The sequence below is a fragment of the Tripterygium wilfordii genome, chromosome 20, assembly GCF_013401445.1.
Source record: "Tripterygium wilfordii isolate XIE 37 chromosome 20, ASM1340144v1, whole genome shotgun sequence".
Classification (NCBI taxonomy): domain Eukaryota; kingdom Viridiplantae; phylum Streptophyta; class Magnoliopsida; order Celastrales; family Celastraceae; genus Tripterygium; species Tripterygium wilfordii.
The window spans coordinates 622,863-641,814 of NC_052251.1; the positions used below are offsets into that span (position 1 = coordinate 622,863).

General features: G+C 38.2%; 4 protein-coding genes across 5 annotated transcripts; 2 read left to right on the forward strand and 2 right to left on the reverse strand.

Annotated features, from left to right (window-relative positions):
- Nucleotides 1-495: 495 nt before the first annotated feature.
- LOC119986443 (binding partner of ACD11 1-like) lies at nt 496-4,492 on the reverse strand. Its single transcript, XM_038831001.1, has 5 exons — nt 4,286-4,492; nt 3,249-3,352; nt 3,080-3,155; nt 1,361-1,441; nt 496-1,271 (listed from the first exon to the last, which is right to left on the reverse strand). Exons 1-5 carry the CDS (start codon nt 4,289-4,291, stop codon nt 696-698), a joined length of 843 nt encoding a protein of 280 aa, XP_038686929.1. The 5' UTR covers nt 4,292-4,492; the 3' UTR covers nt 496-695.
- A 1,130-nt stretch (nt 4,493-5,622) lies between these two features.
- Nucleotides 5,623-9,731, forward strand: LOC119986785 (syntaxin-22-like). Its single transcript, XM_038831466.1, has 7 exons — nt 5,623-6,021; nt 6,766-6,859; nt 7,412-7,551; nt 7,730-7,804; nt 8,472-8,629; nt 8,761-8,861; nt 9,317-9,731. The coding sequence occupies exons 1-7, from the start codon at nt 5,831-5,833 to the stop codon at nt 9,380-9,382; spliced, it is 825 nt and encodes a 274-aa protein (XP_038687394.1). The 5' UTR covers nt 5,623-5,830; the 3' UTR covers nt 9,383-9,731.
- A 621-nt stretch (nt 9,732-10,352) lies between these two features.
- On the reverse strand, nt 10,353-13,343 carry LOC119986784 (phosphatidylinositol-glycan biosynthesis class X protein-like). The gene is given in 5 exon segments (XM_038831465.1): nt 10,353-10,732; nt 11,173-11,333; nt 11,416-11,622; nt 11,625-11,796; nt 13,150-13,343. Coding segments are annotated over 5 exon segments (939 nt in total). The 5' UTR covers nt 13,249-13,343; the 3' UTR covers nt 10,353-10,432.
- Nucleotides 13,344-13,549: 206 nt separating this feature from the next.
- On the forward strand, nt 13,550-18,679 carry LOC119986782 (heat shock factor protein HSF8-like). 2 transcript variants are annotated; one of them, XR_005465342.1, is made up of 3 exons: nt 13,550-14,063; nt 16,578-17,955; nt 18,189-18,679. XR_005465342.1 is itself a non-coding variant. In XM_038831464.1 (2 exons), exons 1-2 carry the CDS (start codon nt 13,761-13,763, stop codon nt 17,853-17,855), a joined length of 1,581 nt encoding a protein of 526 aa, XP_038687392.1. In that variant the 5' UTR covers nt 13,550-13,760; the 3' UTR covers nt 17,856-18,679. The 2 variants fall into 2 exon arrangements, 1 of the variants encoding a protein (XP_038687392.1); XM_038831464.1 differs by having other exon boundaries at nt 16,578-18,679.
- Nucleotides 18,680-18,952: the final 273 nt, after the last annotated feature.

An 18,952-nucleotide genomic window follows, 5' to 3' on the forward strand; every position in this document is an offset into this window, starting at 1 on the left:
CAGCTACTTCAGTTTTTGAAAATGGTTCACCTATAAATTTCCAAACAAATAAAAAGTAAGAAAGAATTGCAAAAGAAACATATATGTATATAAGTAGAGACGGGTTTTGGAGAGACGAACCAGCTAAAATGACCAAGAGAACCACCAAGCAGAGAGACTTAAGTGAAGCCATCATCATATATGATTTTCTCTGAAAGCTTTTAGTCCTTGAATTCTTCTTTGTTGTTTTCACAAACAGGTAGTAGTACTTTAATTCATCCAAAGAGTGGTGTTATTTATAGGATTGTAGATGTCTTGTCTTGGGAAAATTGCAATTGATTCATTCAGATTTTTCATGATCTGAAATTCAGCTTGCACAAATCACAAAAATCTTTTTAATTTGGGATTGTGTAAGGTATCAGACAATCTTGTCAATGTAAAGAAAGGCAGCATTCTTATAAGAGAAACCAAGAAATATTATCATGGACAAAATAATAATTTGTTGCAAGGCATGAGTTAATAGACAAAATCACAAGAATCTATTATATTTAATATTTCTTATAAAGGAAAGTCATGGCATGAACTGAAACAAAATCCAACTAATCAGCACCATGCGGGTCTTACATTCCATACTGCTTCAAATGGAAGAAAATTAAAAAGCAAGCCATCAAGCGGAGGAGGAGTTTGAACGACGGAGAAGTTTTCGTTGGGAGAAATCAGAGTATCAGACCTTGAGCGGGTTCAGACTTGGAAGGCTGCTGTGAATTATGATCAGATGCCTTAGGTGAATCAGAGAGATGAACCTGAGCAAAGTCGTCAACCATTTTCCTTTTCTGTTCATCTTCAGCCATCCCCACTTTATCCTTTGTCTTCTGGCCGACATCCCCGGCTGCCTGTGCTACCCTATTGAAAGCGCCTGTGACCCATGAAGCCCCAGTTAAGACATACCTGTTCTTCATTATGGCAGATCCTGCAGTACTAACTGTCTGCTCAGCAACTGCAAATGCTGATTTTGTTTTCTCTGATACCTGGAACTTCTGATCAACTTCCCGGACTTTGTCACTCACAACTGTTGTTCCAATGCTAATCTTCTCACTGAGCCCTATTTTCTTGTCAATAGAAGAAACCTTAGCAGAGGCCGTTGAGGTTAGCTGGAGCTTCTCATCAAATGTCTTTGCTTTGTTGACTGCATCTTTCCCTAAGATAAAACCCTTAGCAAGCATGCTAGTAACCACGTCTTCTGCATTCCGCAGAGCAGACTGGGCACCCGCAGGAGTTTCTTTCTCAGTTTCCTGCAGAGAATTGGGTAAATAATCAGGTCAGCAATGCTCAGGCTTCTATAAATCATCATAGAACTAGAAGCGAAATGGAGACTTCTTACAGGGGGTGCTAAGGCAGCAGGTGGCAGCTTGTATTCCTCAGCCAGAGTTATGGTAACTGACAGATCAACTATGGTTGCTCCCTGAAATAGGATGACGATCAAACAATAAAAATGAACTCACACATTGTCTGAGAAAATGAAGAATAACATAATTGATATAAGATGCCAAATCCACCACGACATAATATCGTTGATAAATTCGACCAATATTCAGCACAACTAATAGGAGAAGCCAAACTAAAATAGTTGCTTTTGATCACTTTAGTATCATAGAACTTGCACAAACATGCTGATATAGCTTCAACAGACTGTCAAACTACAGTTCGTAAACTCCTTAAGACCAAAAATTCCTAGAATACCACATCTCAAGTTCTCCCATTAGGGTCTTACCAGACACTAGGTGCAGAAACATTTGAAAGGCTTCTTATTTAGAGACCCAAGTACAAATTGAACTCTCAGGATAGCACTTTCCCAATTCAAACATTGTGCTAATATTTGCAGACATCACTTATCATCAGCACTTTAAATTGCACAATAGAAACTGCGGAATTCCAAGTCTTTCCAAGATGGTGGTCAAGATGGTACCCCATATGTTCTTTATGGGATGTCTTAGGCAATAACTTCAATAGAAAAGATGTTCTGAGGGTGGGTTTTTTTTTTTTTTTTTTTTTCATTTCGTAAGATATCTACTACAAGTAACTGTGTTCAAAGAGATATATAGTAACTAGATAACTAAAGCTGATTTTGAAAGGAAACAATATAATAGGTAAAGGTAGACAACTTCCATACACAAGGCTTGAACAATGTAGAAACATGTATTGTATGCCTCTGACAGCTTCAAACCTGGAGCTACAGTGACCATATTGCTTTCTAGGGTACTACATAAATAAAGAGTTCCAATAGAAACTACAAAATTTAAGGCTAAAGTATCACGTAAAAGTGAATTATTACTTGCTCAAACTAACTTAATTAAAATTGATATGCCTAAGGCTATTGTGTAAATGTTTCTAAACCAGCAAGGCATTGACAAGAATTAATTGGGAGTGTATTATTCTTTCTTTAGTTTTTCTTTTCATTTCTTCATATGATCATGCATGCCTGTCTATCGTGCCATTGTCTCCTGCAAGAAGAGTACCAGTGCTTTATGCCACCATATCTTAAGCTCAGCTGCTAAAGTCCATTCAGAAACTACATTCCTACATTCATGTAAGGAAGAGGGAACAGAGTCAGCAAAAATACATCTTTGTTCCCAGTTTTTTAGGACTCCTCTCAACAAAATCATCATCTATACAGAGATTGGGAACTTACACATATTATTACAAAAGTGGTTTTGAAATGCGATCATATACAGTTGACAAACATCTCGTGCAAATTAGAAGCTGAAAGTATGCAGTAGAGCTTTCTATTATTTTTTGTCATTTAATTATCGAACTGATAGCCAGTTTCCTGAAAACTGAAGTTAACCCCTGCTTACGGTGTATCATACTAAGTAACATGCTTTGATCGGGGCATACCTACTGATTCACCAAGGTATAATTTGTCGTAGTACCAAATTACTAACCAATGTCTGATATTTATCTTTTTGCCTCCTAGAAAACCAATAAGCCGTGTCCAGTCCACTTACACATTATACATCATAAATCATACACAGAAGAACAAGAAACAAATATAAAAAGTCCCATGTTCAATGATATTGTGAGCAGAGAGATGGAAAATTACTGAGAGAAGAACAGCAGTTTCTGCTCCTTGTGCATCCTTGAAGGTAACATACGCAATTTGAGACCGCTCTGTGTCACTGCATATGGAATGATATTCTTAGTATCAGTTTAACAACAAAAATAGAGAGAGAGAGAGAGAGAGAGAGAGAGAGAGAGAGAGAAGTCCAAACCTCTGCAGTTCAACATATTCAATATCACCAGAGAAAGAAAAGAATTCCTTAAGGTCTCTCTCGGTTGCTCCTAGAGAAACATTATTGACTTTAACAGTTTTTACCTGCAGCGAGAATGAAGATGTGAATTCAAACTTTTGTAGCATATCACATAAAACCCAACCCTTTCTCAAAATCTAGATAATAATTGAGGCTGAAGAGGTTGTCCAATTAAGTAATAGTGTAGATACTCGAAATTAAAACACAAGGAAATGGGAGAACTCTCCACAAGCTATGACGCTCCATTACCATGCCAAAATGCATAAACATGTTTACTGATATACGTCGCATATTATATACATGCTAAGTAGGTAATGAATTCATTACTATGGCAATAAATAAATATAACAACCAAACTACAAATGCACATACTAAGGTATTACAAAAAAAATGACAGGAGACATCCATTAAGCGAAACTCTGGTAGTATATTTAACAACAATTTCTTTTAAAACCTCATTACGATTAAAACTTCAATTACGAATAGCACGAGTATTTCAAGATGAAGTTCCATAGTCATCTTTCCTACTATTGTTGAATCACTGAAACTCTAATTTAGCTATATGCCACCATGGTGGTGGAAGTTAATTTAAGTTGAATCCTCTTGTTCATGTACATTGTTGAGTGCAAACTTACAGAAAGTAATTGCTTAAATTATCACAAGGAAAGGAATTTAAGGGCTTCATAATAACAGCTCACAATCTCACATTGCCAAAACAAACAACTTCAATTAACCTAAATAGAGATAAACACAATGTATAAGAAGATAACTTCCACCAGAGAATCAAAACCAACAAAAACATTAGCATTCCAACTCGAATCAACCAAAAAAAAAAAAACTTCCGCACCGCTACAACATTATAAAGGCCGTACGGATCGATCCGCACATCACCATATCAACGATCTATGCTAAACGCAACACCCACATAAACGGAGAGAAAATCACTCAAAATCACTTCAAAAAATCATTGAATATGTACAGAGAGAAAGAGTACTGACCGACATCGCGAATCCGATCGATGAGCAAGATATGTGCGGCGGTTAAGGAGGAGGAGAGGCGGTGATTGTATACGAGGATGGAGGTTGAGTCACCTCAGTGGTGGGTCGCCGGCAATCGTCGCACTTTACTTCGATGGCGCAAGGGGACAGGATCTGGCGTTTATTTTGGGGGAAGATTCAGATGGTGCGAAAGTAGGACCCACGTAACTCGCACAACGTGGGTCCCGAGGCCTCACGCCACGCTGATTTTGAGTTCACATAATTGTTAATTGGTAATTAATTCGATTGTTTATTTTATTTAATTACTATGTCTTTATAAAACTGAAATTAAAATGGTAACCCCTTTAGATTATTAATATTCATAAAGTCTCCATCATGACCCTAACAAGTTTGACACTTTTCGGCAAAGGTAAGGGTAAATCGCCCAACTCACCAAAAGAAGGGGCCATTTTCAAATTTCCAAATTAGTGACTGAAAGATTTCAAATTAAGTTTGAAATTTTAACGAATAAATCATCAAAAGGTGGGGCTATTTTCAAATTAGTCCTCGAGAGATTTTTGACTTGCATTTTGTTCACCTAAGGTTCAAATTTTTAACAAAATACTCAATAGTCATGGTTGACTGTTAGCGATTTACCAGTCAAAATTAACTCGTTTGTTAATTGATGAGCTGGATAGTGAAATGCTGACGTGGTTTTTTTTTCAACATGACATGCCTTAAGAATAGTTGATATCTTGCAAAGCACTCAAGAGTATGTGCACAAGACTCTCGCCGTGAGCGAGATCGTGGATTGACAGAATTGAATATGTGGCCTCTCAATTGCACCATTACAACTCTCGCATGTTCGCTCTTACTTTTGGATGTTTAACACAAATTATGTGAGCTGAATTTGTGTTCTTTTGTAAATATTAAAAAAAAAACATTTTGCTTCAGGGTTGCCATTGTAATTTGCAACTATTAGATGGACTCTTTTTGGGCCAATAAAGACATTATTTCGACAATGGTAACTTTAGTCACACCATGGTTTTTTCTAAAAACACCCCAATCTAAGTTGACCACCCTTTGTAAAAATCAATTGAAGGGATGTCTTTAGAAAAAATCGGAGTGTGACTAAAGCTATCCTTCGCACAATTAAATTGGGCCTGCAAGATTTTGATGATTGGTGGGCCCAAAAAATATGAATGAGTTTTGTAACGTTGTTCACGATTGGTAAAATGGGCCGAAAAGTAGTTTAGAGATGCAAGGACGATGGGCTTAAGTGGGCCGGGCTCTCCACAATGTAGTTTGACTTTCTTTTCTAATAAAATATTAAAATCTTTGGCTCTTTGCTTACACCAACATTGACATCATTCGGTCTCTCTCTCCCCTCTTCTGCGTTCTTTTGAGCCCTAATTCGTCACGATTCAATTGTGATCCGTCGTATCCAAACGCTGCGACTTTCCGGTACTTTCTCGGAGAGTCTTGATTTTGTCTTAATTTCAATTTCCTTGAGAAATCAGAAGGCAGAAAGGGAATTCCGATAGAAAAAGAGGGAGAAGAAGAAGAATGAGCTTCCAGGATCTGGAGGCCGGGAGGCCGTCGGCTTCGTCTAGGCGGGGGATGATTAACGGCAAGCAAGACGCCACTCAGGCCGTGGCCTCCGGTATCTTCCAGATCAACACCGCCGTCTCTACCTTTCAGCGCCTCGTTAACACCCTAGGCACTCCAAAGGACACCCCCGAGCTACGAGAGAAATTGTGAGTCATCGGTATCTGATCTTTTTCGATTCTGCAGTCTATTTTTGTCGTTTTGATTGAATTTCATGCGTTTGTAGGATAACTATATGTTCGATTAATTGGAATTTGAGGTTTCTGTCGATTGAATTTCCTGCGATGAATTACGAGAATCATAATTTAGGATTTCGTCCAAATGCTTACGGTAACATTGTTTAACTGTGAAGTTAGATAATTGGGTTGGTTTTCACTTTTCAGAGTTGATTTAGAAGAAAGTCTTCAGATCTAATCGGGGCCGTTAAACGATTTTGAGTAGCATCAATAAAATTTTCAGGGGATTTTTTAATTTTCTTTAAAGAGTAGTTTAACTTATTGATTGTCTTTTTTTTTCCCCTTTAAGTTAGCCTTGAACAGTTCCTTAAGCTACAAAATGGTATTGCTTTCAATAGGATATATGCTTTTGCATTCAACTGAGTTTGTGAGGTTGAAAAAACAAACTCCAGTAAAGATTTAGTTACTAATTTATCAGGGCGAACTATAAAAATTGGCTGATAAATTACTTATTATTGAGTAACGACCTGTGGTCAAGTCAAACGAGACCCTTCATTTACTAAATTCTGGATGTGACTTTTTCCCCCATTGATATGTGGCCAATGAGCAAGTTGGTGCTGTTGTACTGAAAGTTTACCTAGATGTAGCTTTGTAAAAAGAATTTCTTCAGCAAATAAACTCAAGCAAGCTAGTGAAACGGATTTTCTTTTTTGGCAGGCGCAAGACAAGGCTACACATAGGACAATTGGTGAAAGATACTTCCTCTAAACTCAAGCAAGCCAGTGAAACGGATCATCATGCAGATGTTAGTGTAAGTCTGTTTCCATAAATTCTTATTTATATTCGAAACGACAGATCTCTGTCTCTATGTCTCTTTCTCCCCCTCAAACACATGCACACATACACGCATGTACAAACTCATGCTCATGCAAGATTGTTTATTGCTTTATATTGTGTGAGGTATTTGCTTGACATGATCTCATTCTTTAAGGTGAAAGCTAAACTTTTGATTGGAAGGTTTTTGTCAATACTCGTGTTGATGTAAGATGAAGCCAAAACTTGAATTTCTAAACATATTTTGTGCGTTTGGGAGATAACTTAATCATGTGAAAGATGATTGGTTGGTATTGATATGTTGTTTCAAAAGTTTATGGAGGGTGAACGCATTTGCAAAACGTCAATGATTATGTACCTATAGGCATGCAATGGTCCACAGCTTCACTTTTATAATTCCTTAATTTGTCTTAGATTTGTTTAAATTCCTAGTGGGCCATTGGAGCTTCTTGAGTATATGGGGTTAAACTCCTCTTTTTAAGACCTTAATAATTTTTTAACCAGCATCATCTTCTGCCTATAATTGCAGCAAAGCAAAAAAATTGCAGATGCTAAACTTGCAAAAGATTTTCAAGCAGTTTTGAAAGAGTTTCAGAAGGCTCAACGGCTTGCAGCAGAGAGGGAAACATCATATACTCCTTTTATTCCTCAGGCTGTTCTTCCTTCCAGGTATGTATTGTAGGAGTCCGCAGCACGAGTTTGTCATGACTTAATGGTTGCTGCTATGTACCATTTGCATGATACCATAGTGTTGGAGTCTGTTGTTTCTTTTGTTGAATGGGTTTAGCTTTATTTTAAACTATTGCATGTTTAGCGAATCTAATACGTTTGTTCATGCAATACACAGCTACACTGCAAGTGAGATAGGCATAAGTTCGGATAAGAGTCAAGAGCAGCGTGCCCTTCTTGTGGAATCTAGAAGGTGATTTTCAGTTTTATGCTCATGCTAGTAGTTGTTGCCATTCTCATGAATTGGTGTTCTTTTCATTAGTTTACAGAAATAGAACAGGATATTCAAAATGTTACTGTATTCACGTAAAACTGTTTTGATCTTATTATTTCAAGTTCTAACTTGTTATTAATATTCAAGCGGAAAGCTTTATTAGTTCTTATTAGTTCATCTCCAAATGGTCAGTATGTCATTTTTAGGTAGTATTGTTATTATCAACATTCAAAAAGTATTATTGTTATTATCAGTAGATATAGGCGTCAGTATGGTCCTTTTGTTCAATCCAAGAGATTTCGAATAATTGAAAATTTGGTTGAATACATTGTACACTTCCAATTCATGGAAACATGTCCCCTACCCCCGCCCACTGCGGGAGCCTTATGCACAGGTGTTGTTTACAAATTTTTGTGAAGTCAGAGTGATTAAATTTCTTGGGTTGCTTCCATTAAAATATTAGAAGTCAATTCCTTTTACGTTATTCTCCCTGAGAATTATTGCTCCATCTTTACTGAAAGAAATTGGGAATTTGCTTGCTCTTCCTCCATTTGTGCATATATTATTGTTGTGATCACAAGAAATTTGGTTAGCCTGTTGCAGAAAGTTGTGGTATCCTGAAGTTTTAAGTTTATTTTTGCTACAGGCAAGATGTTTTGCTATTGGACAATGAGATAGCCTTCAATGAGGCTATCATTGAGGAAAGAGATCAAGGAATTCAAGAAATCCAGCAACAGATTGGTGAAGTGAATGAGATATTTAAAGATCTCGCTGTGCTTGTCCATGAGCAAGGAACTATGATTGGTATGTTGTCTTTTCTATGCATTTCACTTCATTTATATCAACAAATGCCAAGCCTTTTTTTTCTTGAAGACGCTTTGTAAAATTTACGACATCATAGAGCTATCTATTTATTGTTTCCATATATGTTGCAGATGACATTGGTTCCCATATTGAAAGTTCCCATGCTGCAACCGCTCAGGGGAAATCCCAACTTGTTAAAGCTTCGAAAACTCAAAGATCAAATTCATCTCTGGTAATTTATCACATTGTTTCCTTGTCGTTCTTGTAAGATATAAATAGTAGGTACAAAGAATCATGATTTGAGTCATTCTGGGATGCTCTGTTTTTCCTCCCCTTCTTTTGCCTCCTCCCTCCCTTTCTCTCTATTAGACTGACCTGAATTCTCCTCAAGTGGGCTCGATGTCTGGTTAAAGGCATTTAGGTGCTAGATTTGTCTACGACTTTATTTGTGATCTCTTCTAGAGGTCTTTGACCCCTGCTCGGGGGTGCTCTATCTTCCTTTTGTTGGTACGAACGTTTTACCTCTCTCGATAAAATATTTCTGATTCAAAAAGAAAAGATGAATCTGCATCATAGGTGACATTTAGTTGGCATATTCACTTTGCTTCTCTCTATGACCTCTGTTAATGGTAAATTCCCATAAATTTTGTTTATATTGGCAATTGACTTTTAACATTTCTCATGCAGACCTGCTTGCTCTTGGTTATCTTTGGCATCGTGCTTCTAATTGTGATCATAGTACTTGTGGCTTAGTCCAAAAGTACTATTGATTTGATCTCAAATCAGATTCAATGTACTGCTTGGCAACGAGATGGTAATTATCTTTGGTTGTGTTGTTTTAAAAGACGTCATGGCTGACTGGATTGTCAGTACAACTCGGAAATGAAGTATATAATGTATAAGTATCGACATATAATGCAAGTTTTTTTTTCTTCCTCATTTGGTGGGGAGTGCGTGCATCTTTTGAGTAATTTGGCATCAAGGGTTGTTTTTTGAAGGGTGTTTACAGCTTGTTGTAATGGTCTTTGGCATCTGTTTATCATAACGAATTCTTGTCATTCGTTCGGCTTTATCGTGTATGCAACTCCTTTTCTTTCCCCTATATTGTTCCCATTCTTCTACTCACTCTCTGCCCTTTTATTAAAGTACAGTAAATTATAGCTCTTGTTTATCATAGAAGGCTTGAGTATGCCTATAATTTAGGGTTGAAGTTGTCACTGCCTTAAAAGGAAAACCCATGCCTTGCGCTCGCAGGCAAAGATTTGATGCTAATCATTGATAAAACAGCTAGGCTATCGCTCTTCCCATGAAGATGATCTTTATGATTTTCAACATGGACCTGCCTTCTTTAAGAGAAGCTTTCCTGCATTCTTGAAGCTTCAAATCCTACATAAAAAGTCGTGGCCTCTTAGGTCTTCAATGAAATCACATTTGATCCAGCTAGATGAGTTATTAGCATGAAGACAACGCAATAGCCACTTGGTGATAATCTTAACTGATTCTCTCTCCAAAGTAAAGGGTGTAAAGAATCATGTGAGGTCAGGAGTTTGATTCTAAGTTCCAATATGTTTACACTAGGTCTCAGCCCAACTAATTTGTTAGGAGGATTTGTGCGTGCATAGTCTGGCCTGGTGTTCAAAGGTCATCCCGGCTGAGTTGTTGTCGCCTTGTCGATTAACAACAACAACAAAAACTGAAGAGAACGCAACACTTTTTCCGGGTGCCAACTATAAGATAAATCAAAGAAACATCACTTGTACGACATACGTCCCTATGATGCTTAAATAAGGTTAAACATAAAAGTCATAAAACCTCGAGAGAGGCATTTATCGAATTTCTGGTGTTTGAATGATATATAGATGTCAAAACAATTAAAAGAGTCGATAGGGAGGCTGAAATGAAAGTAAGAACAAATACAATCCTCGCGTGTGCTGTTCTTCCTGAAGGTATTCTCCAAAAAACTGGTTCAGTGTTGCTATCAGCTGCATCAATGGTTGGTATAAATAAGCATCTCTGATTACGCGACTTCCCTTCTATACTGCAGTGCAGGATTATATCAGGTGTGCCAAACTTGACTGTCGAATACCCGCTTTCATCTAGTGGCTGCACGCATGAATTTTGACAGTAATTTAATATCTTCCATGCAGCTGTTCAGTTGTAAGATATATAACAAAACTTTCTATATCTAACATGGACAGTAAGATGCGAAAATATGCCCAACCACACCGAACCTTTGACTGGCAGTCGATCAAAAAAGGAAATTGTTCAATTAGAACATGAAAACGTGACTGAATTGGGCCTAGTCACTCTTCGGGACGGAGTGGAAGAACGAGATTCTTGAGCGAGTAAAAGGATCCAATGACTTCGAAAGAATTGAACGAGGAGCCGTGGGAGGTGAAAATCTCATGTCCAGTTCTGTAGAATGGCAGTAAATGTGACTTATCCATCAACTTTTCCTCTATCACCCCAAAAAACCAAACTATGCCGTATGTAAAGTTGCCAGAGTACGATTCTGGATTTGAAAAGCAAAATTTTCTACTCACCGGATATCTTGCATGTAGCTCTATGCTAACATCTAGTTCCTTCTTGTGCCCTAACAACATATTAGGGCCAAGATTCATGTGAACTTCGATGGCGGACCGGTTTGAAAGAACCGATGGCAATTCTAAATTTGTATCTCCAAAAACAGCAACATTGTTAAGCACTGCAATGAAAAGGATTCAACCATTAGCCTATTGTCTCCATATTGGTATTATTCTCAATCAAAACAAAAGATAGTACTTTACCACCCTGCTCGAGAAGATGTTGGAGCTCAAATGGGTCAGCAAATACTCCAGAAGGGAGCCTTTCTACGATCAGGACCTCACAAAAATGCAATGGCAGCCGAGATATAGACTCTGGTTCGATATGAAACTTGATTGAAGAAGATAGATGCCGATGAGAACCCTCGCCAATCAGAAGGTGCTGTGGAACTGACAATCTTAGAAGACTGGATTGCTTTGAAGCAGGTCACACAAGCCAAAAGGAAGTCCATGTGATATGAACTCTTGGAAATTAGTATCATCTAAGCACTCATACTTTTCAAAGTAAGATTTCATAATATATCTCTGGGAACAAAAAGAAGTGCCATCACGAGTGGGATCATAACTGGAGTCGCAATCTGCCACCTAAAATTTATGATTATTGAGCAAACTGAACCATTGAAGCTCCAATGACAAAACAAAAAATGTCGAGATTGAAAGGATGATGTAAATGGCAAAATGATAAACCAAAACGATTTTGATGTAGGGCTTTATATTACGTTAAACAGCCTTTCTTTGTCTTTAGGTTTTTCCGTTCATTCATAGGCCAGTAGGAAAATGGCGAATTCAAAATTAGGAGGCGAACTACTGCATTAAGAATAAAGCCTCTTATAATTTAAGAAAGTTATCAACCATATACAAAACGCACAATTAATTCTCCTTTCAAAAATCCACAAAGTTAGTCTTGTGACTTTCGTATCAAAATACTTGATTGTTTGTCTAACTTACACGATTAGAGAATCTAGCCTTTTGGACTGCGAAAATCCACGAAGTTATAGTCTCATATCAAAACACTTGATTGTTTATCTAACTTAACACGATTAGAGAATCTAGGCTTTCGGATTGATATAACCCACAGTTTATTTAAGATTGTGATATGAAAAATACTCATCAAGACAGAGTAACATAATCTGTGCTTTAACTCATGATCACTTCCCCATAATTTTTCTATAGATTAGATTGTCTTGCTCATTGCTTCATTAGAATGAAGCCCTGTCCCACATCAATAAGAACAGAAATCTCCCACCATCACCAATTAGTTCTTCTGACAAACGTAGCCTCTGAAACTCCCCCTATTGCACTCACTTTCTTAGAAACAACAGCGGAACTATTCAACCTAACTTATGATGCTTCCTTCTATACTTTGATTCTTCCAAATCTTAATTTTGGAAATCACGATGTTATAGAAGATTATAACTAATTATGGGGATAAGATGCCTAGAGAAGCCTTTACATAAGCTTTCCAGCTGCATTGGGAGCCAGGAGATCGATTACCCTAGGTTGTTTGATTTTGTTTCAATTTGTTTGGATTCTAATGACAGTCTAGCCCCTATTGGGCATTCGAATCTGAGTATCGAGCACCATGAACAAGCACACTAATCACCTCACCACATTGATAAGCAATACATAAGTAATTATACCTTGAAGGAATGTTCAATCCAGTAAATTCCAGGAAAACTATATTGAAACTATCTAAACTACTCAGCATCTGCACTTGAAACATAAGATGAAACAGCACATACATTAGACTAATGGATTACCAGTTCTGCAATGGCATTTGTGATTTTTACTCAAAACCACAAGTTTTGCAATGTTCAGATAGAATGAAAAACATCTATACAAACAAGCAAGTACCTTAAACTAAAACCCACATCATACACAAATCAAATAACAAAACCCATAAAAGATAATTACTAAAGGCAGTAAAAGTCCACTGACCTCAGTTGTTGATGAATGCTTATCTACACAAGAACCAGTGCCGGTCAAGAAAAACAAGAAGATCACCACTTTCAGACAACTATGGAAATGAAAGTCCATAGCTTTTGGGTTTGGAATCACTTGATCTAAGATTAAACCTTTTAGAACAAAGAGTTGAAGAGGGAAACTGATCTAATGAAACAAGTGTCTCATTTCAAAAGCCTTAGGATCAAACGGACGGCCAAGATCTACCATTGCAGAACTCATGGTCGATTGACTCGGAATCGACCCAGAATCCATTTTTTTACCACCCCTAAGGACAATTCGGTATTTTCAGTCATCAGTCGTCATCCACTACGTGAAAAGGGCCAAGCAAAGCGACCGCCTCGTGTTCGTTTACTCTCCGTCGCCGACGCACCAACTATCCTTGTCACTTCTTTGTGACCGTCCAACCGCTTCTCTTTTCTCTCTATAAAATCTAATCAAACCAGCTTCCTCTCTGCAATCTATGGTTTATGCCACAGTCCACATTAATGGCGCACATTAGACTCCCTCCTCCAAAACCCTAGGATTTATCCCGGTTTAAATTCGTGCGTATACACATATACATATACGTTTAGATATTTTGTTGGATGGACGGAGGGAATAAGAATGGTGGCGAAGGCGGTGATGCGTCATCGAACTGTGGTGGGGGGTCTCAAGGGGAGCCTGCGACGCCGACGCCGATGCCTATTGGAAGCGCCAATGCGCCACCGCCTTTTCTGAGTAAGACTTACGACATGGTAGATGATCCGGCGACAGACTCGATTGTGTCGTGGAGCCATACCAATAACAGCTTCGTGGTGTGGAACCCGCCCGAGTTCGGCCGGGACCTCCTTCCCAAGTACTTCAAACACAACAACTTCTCCAGCTTTGTCCGCCAGCTGAACACCTACGTATGAGCCCTACATCTTCTGTCCCTTGTTTTCTTCTCACATTTTGCTTTCTCAAAGTTTATCTTTTTCTCAATGATGAGGAGTTGATTCTCGAATTCCATACTTTTCTCGTTGTTGGTGGTATTTTTTATGATTTTGTAGTTCAAAGAATTTGATCACGTAATAGGGTTGGCTTATTTGGTTACTGATTTATGAGGTCTATGAACCTATAGGTGATCATGTCATATAATGGTCATGGAGTGTGGATTAGGGTTGGATTAGGAGTCTTGATCATGTCATATAATGATCATGGAGTGTGGATTATGGTCTCGTAAGAGGATGGAGAAAGGGGGAATTTTACAGGAAATGTGGGCATGGGCTAATTTTCTTGTTCTCGTTCCTGCAAGTTAAGTTATTTTTCATCTTTCATTATTGTTAGTTGCTGTTGGATCATTGTGCCTTTCGGTTCTGTTTATTTGCCCTGCTGTCCTAGTCTTTTTATTCAATATATTATGTGGCTTATTTTTAAAAAACCATGGCTGTTAGATGCTGTTGTATTCATGTATGGATTATTACCAGGTGGTGGGATTGTAGAATTGTTGTCCTTTTCCTTTTCCTTGGGTGGGTGGGGGATATTGAATGCCTACAGATTAGTACCTTCTCTGTCTTGAGTAACAGTTATTTGGTTGCCGGAAAATTGAGGAAGGGAACTTTGGGTATATTGCTTTATTACTAAATTGTTTGGCAGTCTTCTGTAAATTAACTTTGACGATATTGTGATCATGTTGAAATGTTTGATCTTTGGATTCAGTTCCTGTTTCCTAGGTTAGCCCTAGCTTAAAGTTCACCTTTGAAAAGTGAGTCAAATGTTCTGGACATCTCCGTTCTGGTTTTTCCTCCTATCTTTAGGGACTGGTTTACTGGCGTAAGAGGTATCCCTTTGTTCTGTAGTTCTTCTTTCTTGTCTATGTAACTTCTCTGTGTCTCTTCCTGTCTGGTTTGTTACCATGGAGGCCTCATCATTAAAAAAGAACTTCACATTTGAGAACATTGATCATGCTATTATGAAATCTCTTCATGTTTCTTTGTTTTATAAACATTTTGGATAAACTAAACCGATTGTTGTATTAGGGACTAAAATAAGAATGGCTCTACGGTGGCTAGTTAGGGAATGGCCTTGTAGTCCACTAAGATAGTGTTAAAGCAGTTTTCATGTATATTGCAATTTCTTTTCCTTCTTAGGCTCCTAACCAGCCAGCATAGAGCCATTCTTATCCCCGAAGTTAAACATTGAAACATCATTTCATATTCATCAACAAGTAATTCTAATTAGAACTTGGCCCTGTTTCAATGCCTTCTTCTCCCCATTCCTTCCATTTTTCTAACAAAGTAGACATATCTAAGCTTGTAACTAAATAAATACCTTGTCTTTTAATATTTTCAGCAGTGAAAATCTCTCCAATGTGGTCTTGTCACAATTAAAGCATAGGGGTTAAAATCCTACAGGGGTGAATAAGATATTAAGGGGATGATGCATACGAATGGACCTATGATCCACAGTTTTGAGATTTTGTGTTGAAGTTGATGTCTAAATGTGCTATCAAGAAACACAATTTATCTGGTATTCCCTCCGGATGATCTCATCAACAATCAGTATCAGCATCGACAATTTCATATGAGGGAAGATTGTTGAGACATACTTGAATTGTGATCTTACATGGCCTAAATATGAGGGATGTTAATAGACATGGATGTAGCCAGGAAATGCTTCCATATGTTACTTGTGTTGGAGCTTTCCCAATGACTGTCTCTTCAATGCTTTCCAAAGGGAATTCTTTCTTTCCAACAAAAATCTTTTAACTTCAAAGCTCTCCAAGTCAGCTAGTTTCTTTCCAACAAAAATCTTTTAACTTCAAAGCTCTCCAAGTCAGCTAGTTATCAAAATTATCTTTCTATTGCTAGCACTTTAATGTATCTGCCAAACATTTTTCATATGGTTGGATCCAATCTCCTGATCACTGCTGAAAGGAAGAATAATAATGCATAAATTATGAAATAAAAAAGACAACCATGTCAATCATATTGGTAAACATGTCCTTCTCTTAACCGACATGGTTGTTTACTTGTGAATTTGTTAGTTTGTTATAAGTTTAGGGAATCTCTTATTTTTTCTGTTTTTGGCGTCCCTATCTCCATCTTATGTTGGGTGAAGGATTATTTGGCTTTTCTCCAGGAGGTTAAACTTTGTCTGAAGAATAATGTGTTATGCAAATTCTTATGAGTATGCATGTTATTAATTTGTATTGCTCTCTCCCAGTTGGTTGAGAAGTGATTGATCAAGTTTTGATGATTGACCGTGAGCATGAATAGCTGTCTCTTGTGAACTCTTCTGATGTTCTATTTGTTTATATTTTTCATATTCATTGTTTCATTAGGATGAACAAATTTAATCTTATTTGTTGATGCATGCCCTGCCTTTTCTCAGCTTTCTGCCCCCACCTAGAAACTTTTTTATAATCTCTCTTTGTTAAACAGGGGTTTCGGAAGGTTGACCCAGACCGCTGGGAATTTGCAAATGAGGACTTTTTGAGGGGTCAAAAACATCTGCTTAGGAGAATAAGTCGGCGAAAACCTGCACATGGACATGGCAATCAACAACAACCGCAATCACATGGACATAATTCTTCTGTTGGTGCCTGTGTTGAGGTTGGGAAATTTGGGCTCGAGGAAGAGGTAGAGAGGCTTAAAAGGGATAAGAATGTGCTAATGCAGGAGCTTGTTCGATTGAGGCAGCAGCAGCAGGCTACCGATGGCCAGCTGCAAACCATGGTTCCACGTTTTCAGGGAATGGAGCAGAGACAACAACAGATGATGTCATTCCTGGCAAAGGCCGTGCAGAGTCCTAGCTTCTTGGCGCGGTTTGTACAGCAGCAAAGTGAATGTAATAGGCGTATAACTGAAGGCAACAAAAAACGAAGGCTCAAGCAGGATGACCTTGCTGAAAGTGAGCACTCTGCTCCTGATGGACAAATTGTAAAGTATCAACCTTCAATGAGTGAGGCGGCAAAAGCAATGCTCGGGCAGCTCATGAAATTCGATTCTTCTTCCAGGCTGGAATCCTACAACAGCAATATGGATGACTTCATGATTGGGGACGGATCTTCGTTATCCAATGGTGTAGACAGTGGGAGCTCTTCAAGTCATGTTTCAGGGGTGACTCTGCAAGAGGTGCCTCCAACCTCGGGGAAGGACCCTTCAGCTGCCATATCTGAAAAACAATCTATTCCACAAGCTGTGACTTCTGAGAAGGTTACAACATCTCAGTTCCCAGATGTGAGCGTGCTGGTTGGGACACAAGGGGCGCCTTCCTTCATTCCTGGGGCAGATGTAATCATGCCTGAGCTCTCTCAAATACCAGAAATGGTACCAGAGAGTATGGATCCTGGGAAAGGTTACATGGGACCTGGGACTGACAATTCTGGATTTTTGGAGCTGTCTTCGCTGGGAGAAAATGGTTCAATTCCAATTGACATTGATGACATTAGTCCTGATCCGGATATTGACGCCTTACTGGACAGTTCTGGCTTCTGGGATGACCTTTTTCATAGCCCTGTGCCTGAGGACATTGAACCAATCTCATTTGATGGTAAAACCAATGGAAATGATGTGCAGCCAATGGAGAATGGGTGGGAAAAATCTCAGCATGTGGATCAGCTTACGGAACAAATGGGGCTGCTCACTTCAGGCACCAGAAAGGTTGATCTTATTTCTGACATGTGTATTTGGATCGGCAGAGGCAAACCCTTGATATAGATTGATAATCTCTTGAGTGGATGGTCCTCTTTTGCGGCTACGGAGAAGCAGCTCATGCCTTATGTATCTGTTAACCCCTGCTCTGGTGTCCAAATTTGAGGTTCTGTTTTCTAATTTTTAGCTTTTAATTTCCTACCTTATATTGGGTACTCGAAAGGCTACAACTTTGGTTTCTAATCCTTTTGTTGAGGTTGATGCCCTGGTCCCTGCTTATGGGATGTGCCTTTGTGTGAGAATGACTATTCTGATATTTTGTTTGTTTTTGTTACCATCTGGAACCCACCTTATAACTTTGTTCTATATCAATTGATAAAACAATTTTCTAAATTTCAGATTAGCGATTGGATTGGCTAGGTGGGTGGGTTTTGTTTTTCAGTTGTGCTACAATCCTGAAAAGATACACTTGACGGTGCCCGGCTCTGAATCTTTATGAGTTATACCATAGTGTATGAACCATACTTGGGGACAGCTCTGAAGCTGATGATAGCATATCTGAACCTTGGAAGACATGGAGGAATTGTTGCTCTCTGAAATGCTGCTCACAAAGTTAAACATTTCCCTTTTTCAGGTCAAGTGAGTAATATTGATGGAGGAAAAGTGCTTATAGAGGTTTAGATCTAAATTTCTGGAGTTTTAACTTTTAATGAAGGATGGTTTTTTTAATTAATTTATTTATTATGTACAAGAGTAGCCTGTTACCTGCTAGATTGTGGCATCAATGGTTAGAACTATTACTCATCTGATATATAATACTAACTTGTGTAGAATGTACATTGTAAGTTTGTGAATATTGAAATATATGACCAAATCTTGAGTTCCACAATCTAGCAGTGTATACATTCATGATTTTCTTCAATCTTCTACTCGTCATCATCAACCGAGCTTTTATCACTTCGAAGACTATTTAGTCAAATATTTTTGGGCAGACATAGTAGTAGAAAGATATCATTTGGGTTGGTAGCAGGGAGGCTTCATGTCGTCTTTACTCTGCATAAGACTATTTAATCAAATTATTCTTGCTTGAGGGACCATGGTTGGATAGACATGCTGGAAAGGTTAAGGTAGTTTAGTGTGTTTTGTTTTTCATGTATTTTTTA

Bases quoted from the DNA above. Each gene is read 5' to 3' on its own strand.
- LOC119986443 (XM_038831001.1), bottom strand. The intron at 1,442-3,079 runs GTAATTTTCCAT...ATCCTATTTCAG, and splicing joins AAACTGCTGTTCTTCTCTCA to GGAGCAACCATAGTTGATCT. The intron at 1,272-1,360 runs GTAAGAAGTCTC...AATTCTCTGCAG, and splicing joins CTGCTGCCTTAGCACCCCCT to GAAACTGAGAAAGAAACTCC.
- LOC119986785 (XM_038831466.1), top strand. From the start codon at position 5,831: ATGAGCTTCCAGGATCTGGAGGCCGGGAGGCCGTCGGCTTCGTCTAGG. The intron at 6,860-7,411 runs GTAAGTCTGTTT...CTATAATTGCAG, and splicing joins ATCATCATGCAGATGTTAGT to CAAAGCAAAAAAATTGCAGA. The intron at 8,630-8,760 runs GTATGTTGTCTT...TATATGTTGCAG, and splicing joins TGAGCAAGGAACTATGATTG to ATGACATTGGTTCCCATATT.
- LOC119986782 (XM_038831464.1), top strand. From the start codon at position 13,761: ATGGACGGAGGGAATAAGAATGGTGGCGAAGGCGGTGATGCGTCATCG. The intron at 14,064-16,577 runs GTATGAGCCCTA...TTTGTTAAACAG, and splicing joins TCCGCCAGCTGAACACCTAC to GGGTTTCGGAAGGTTGACCC.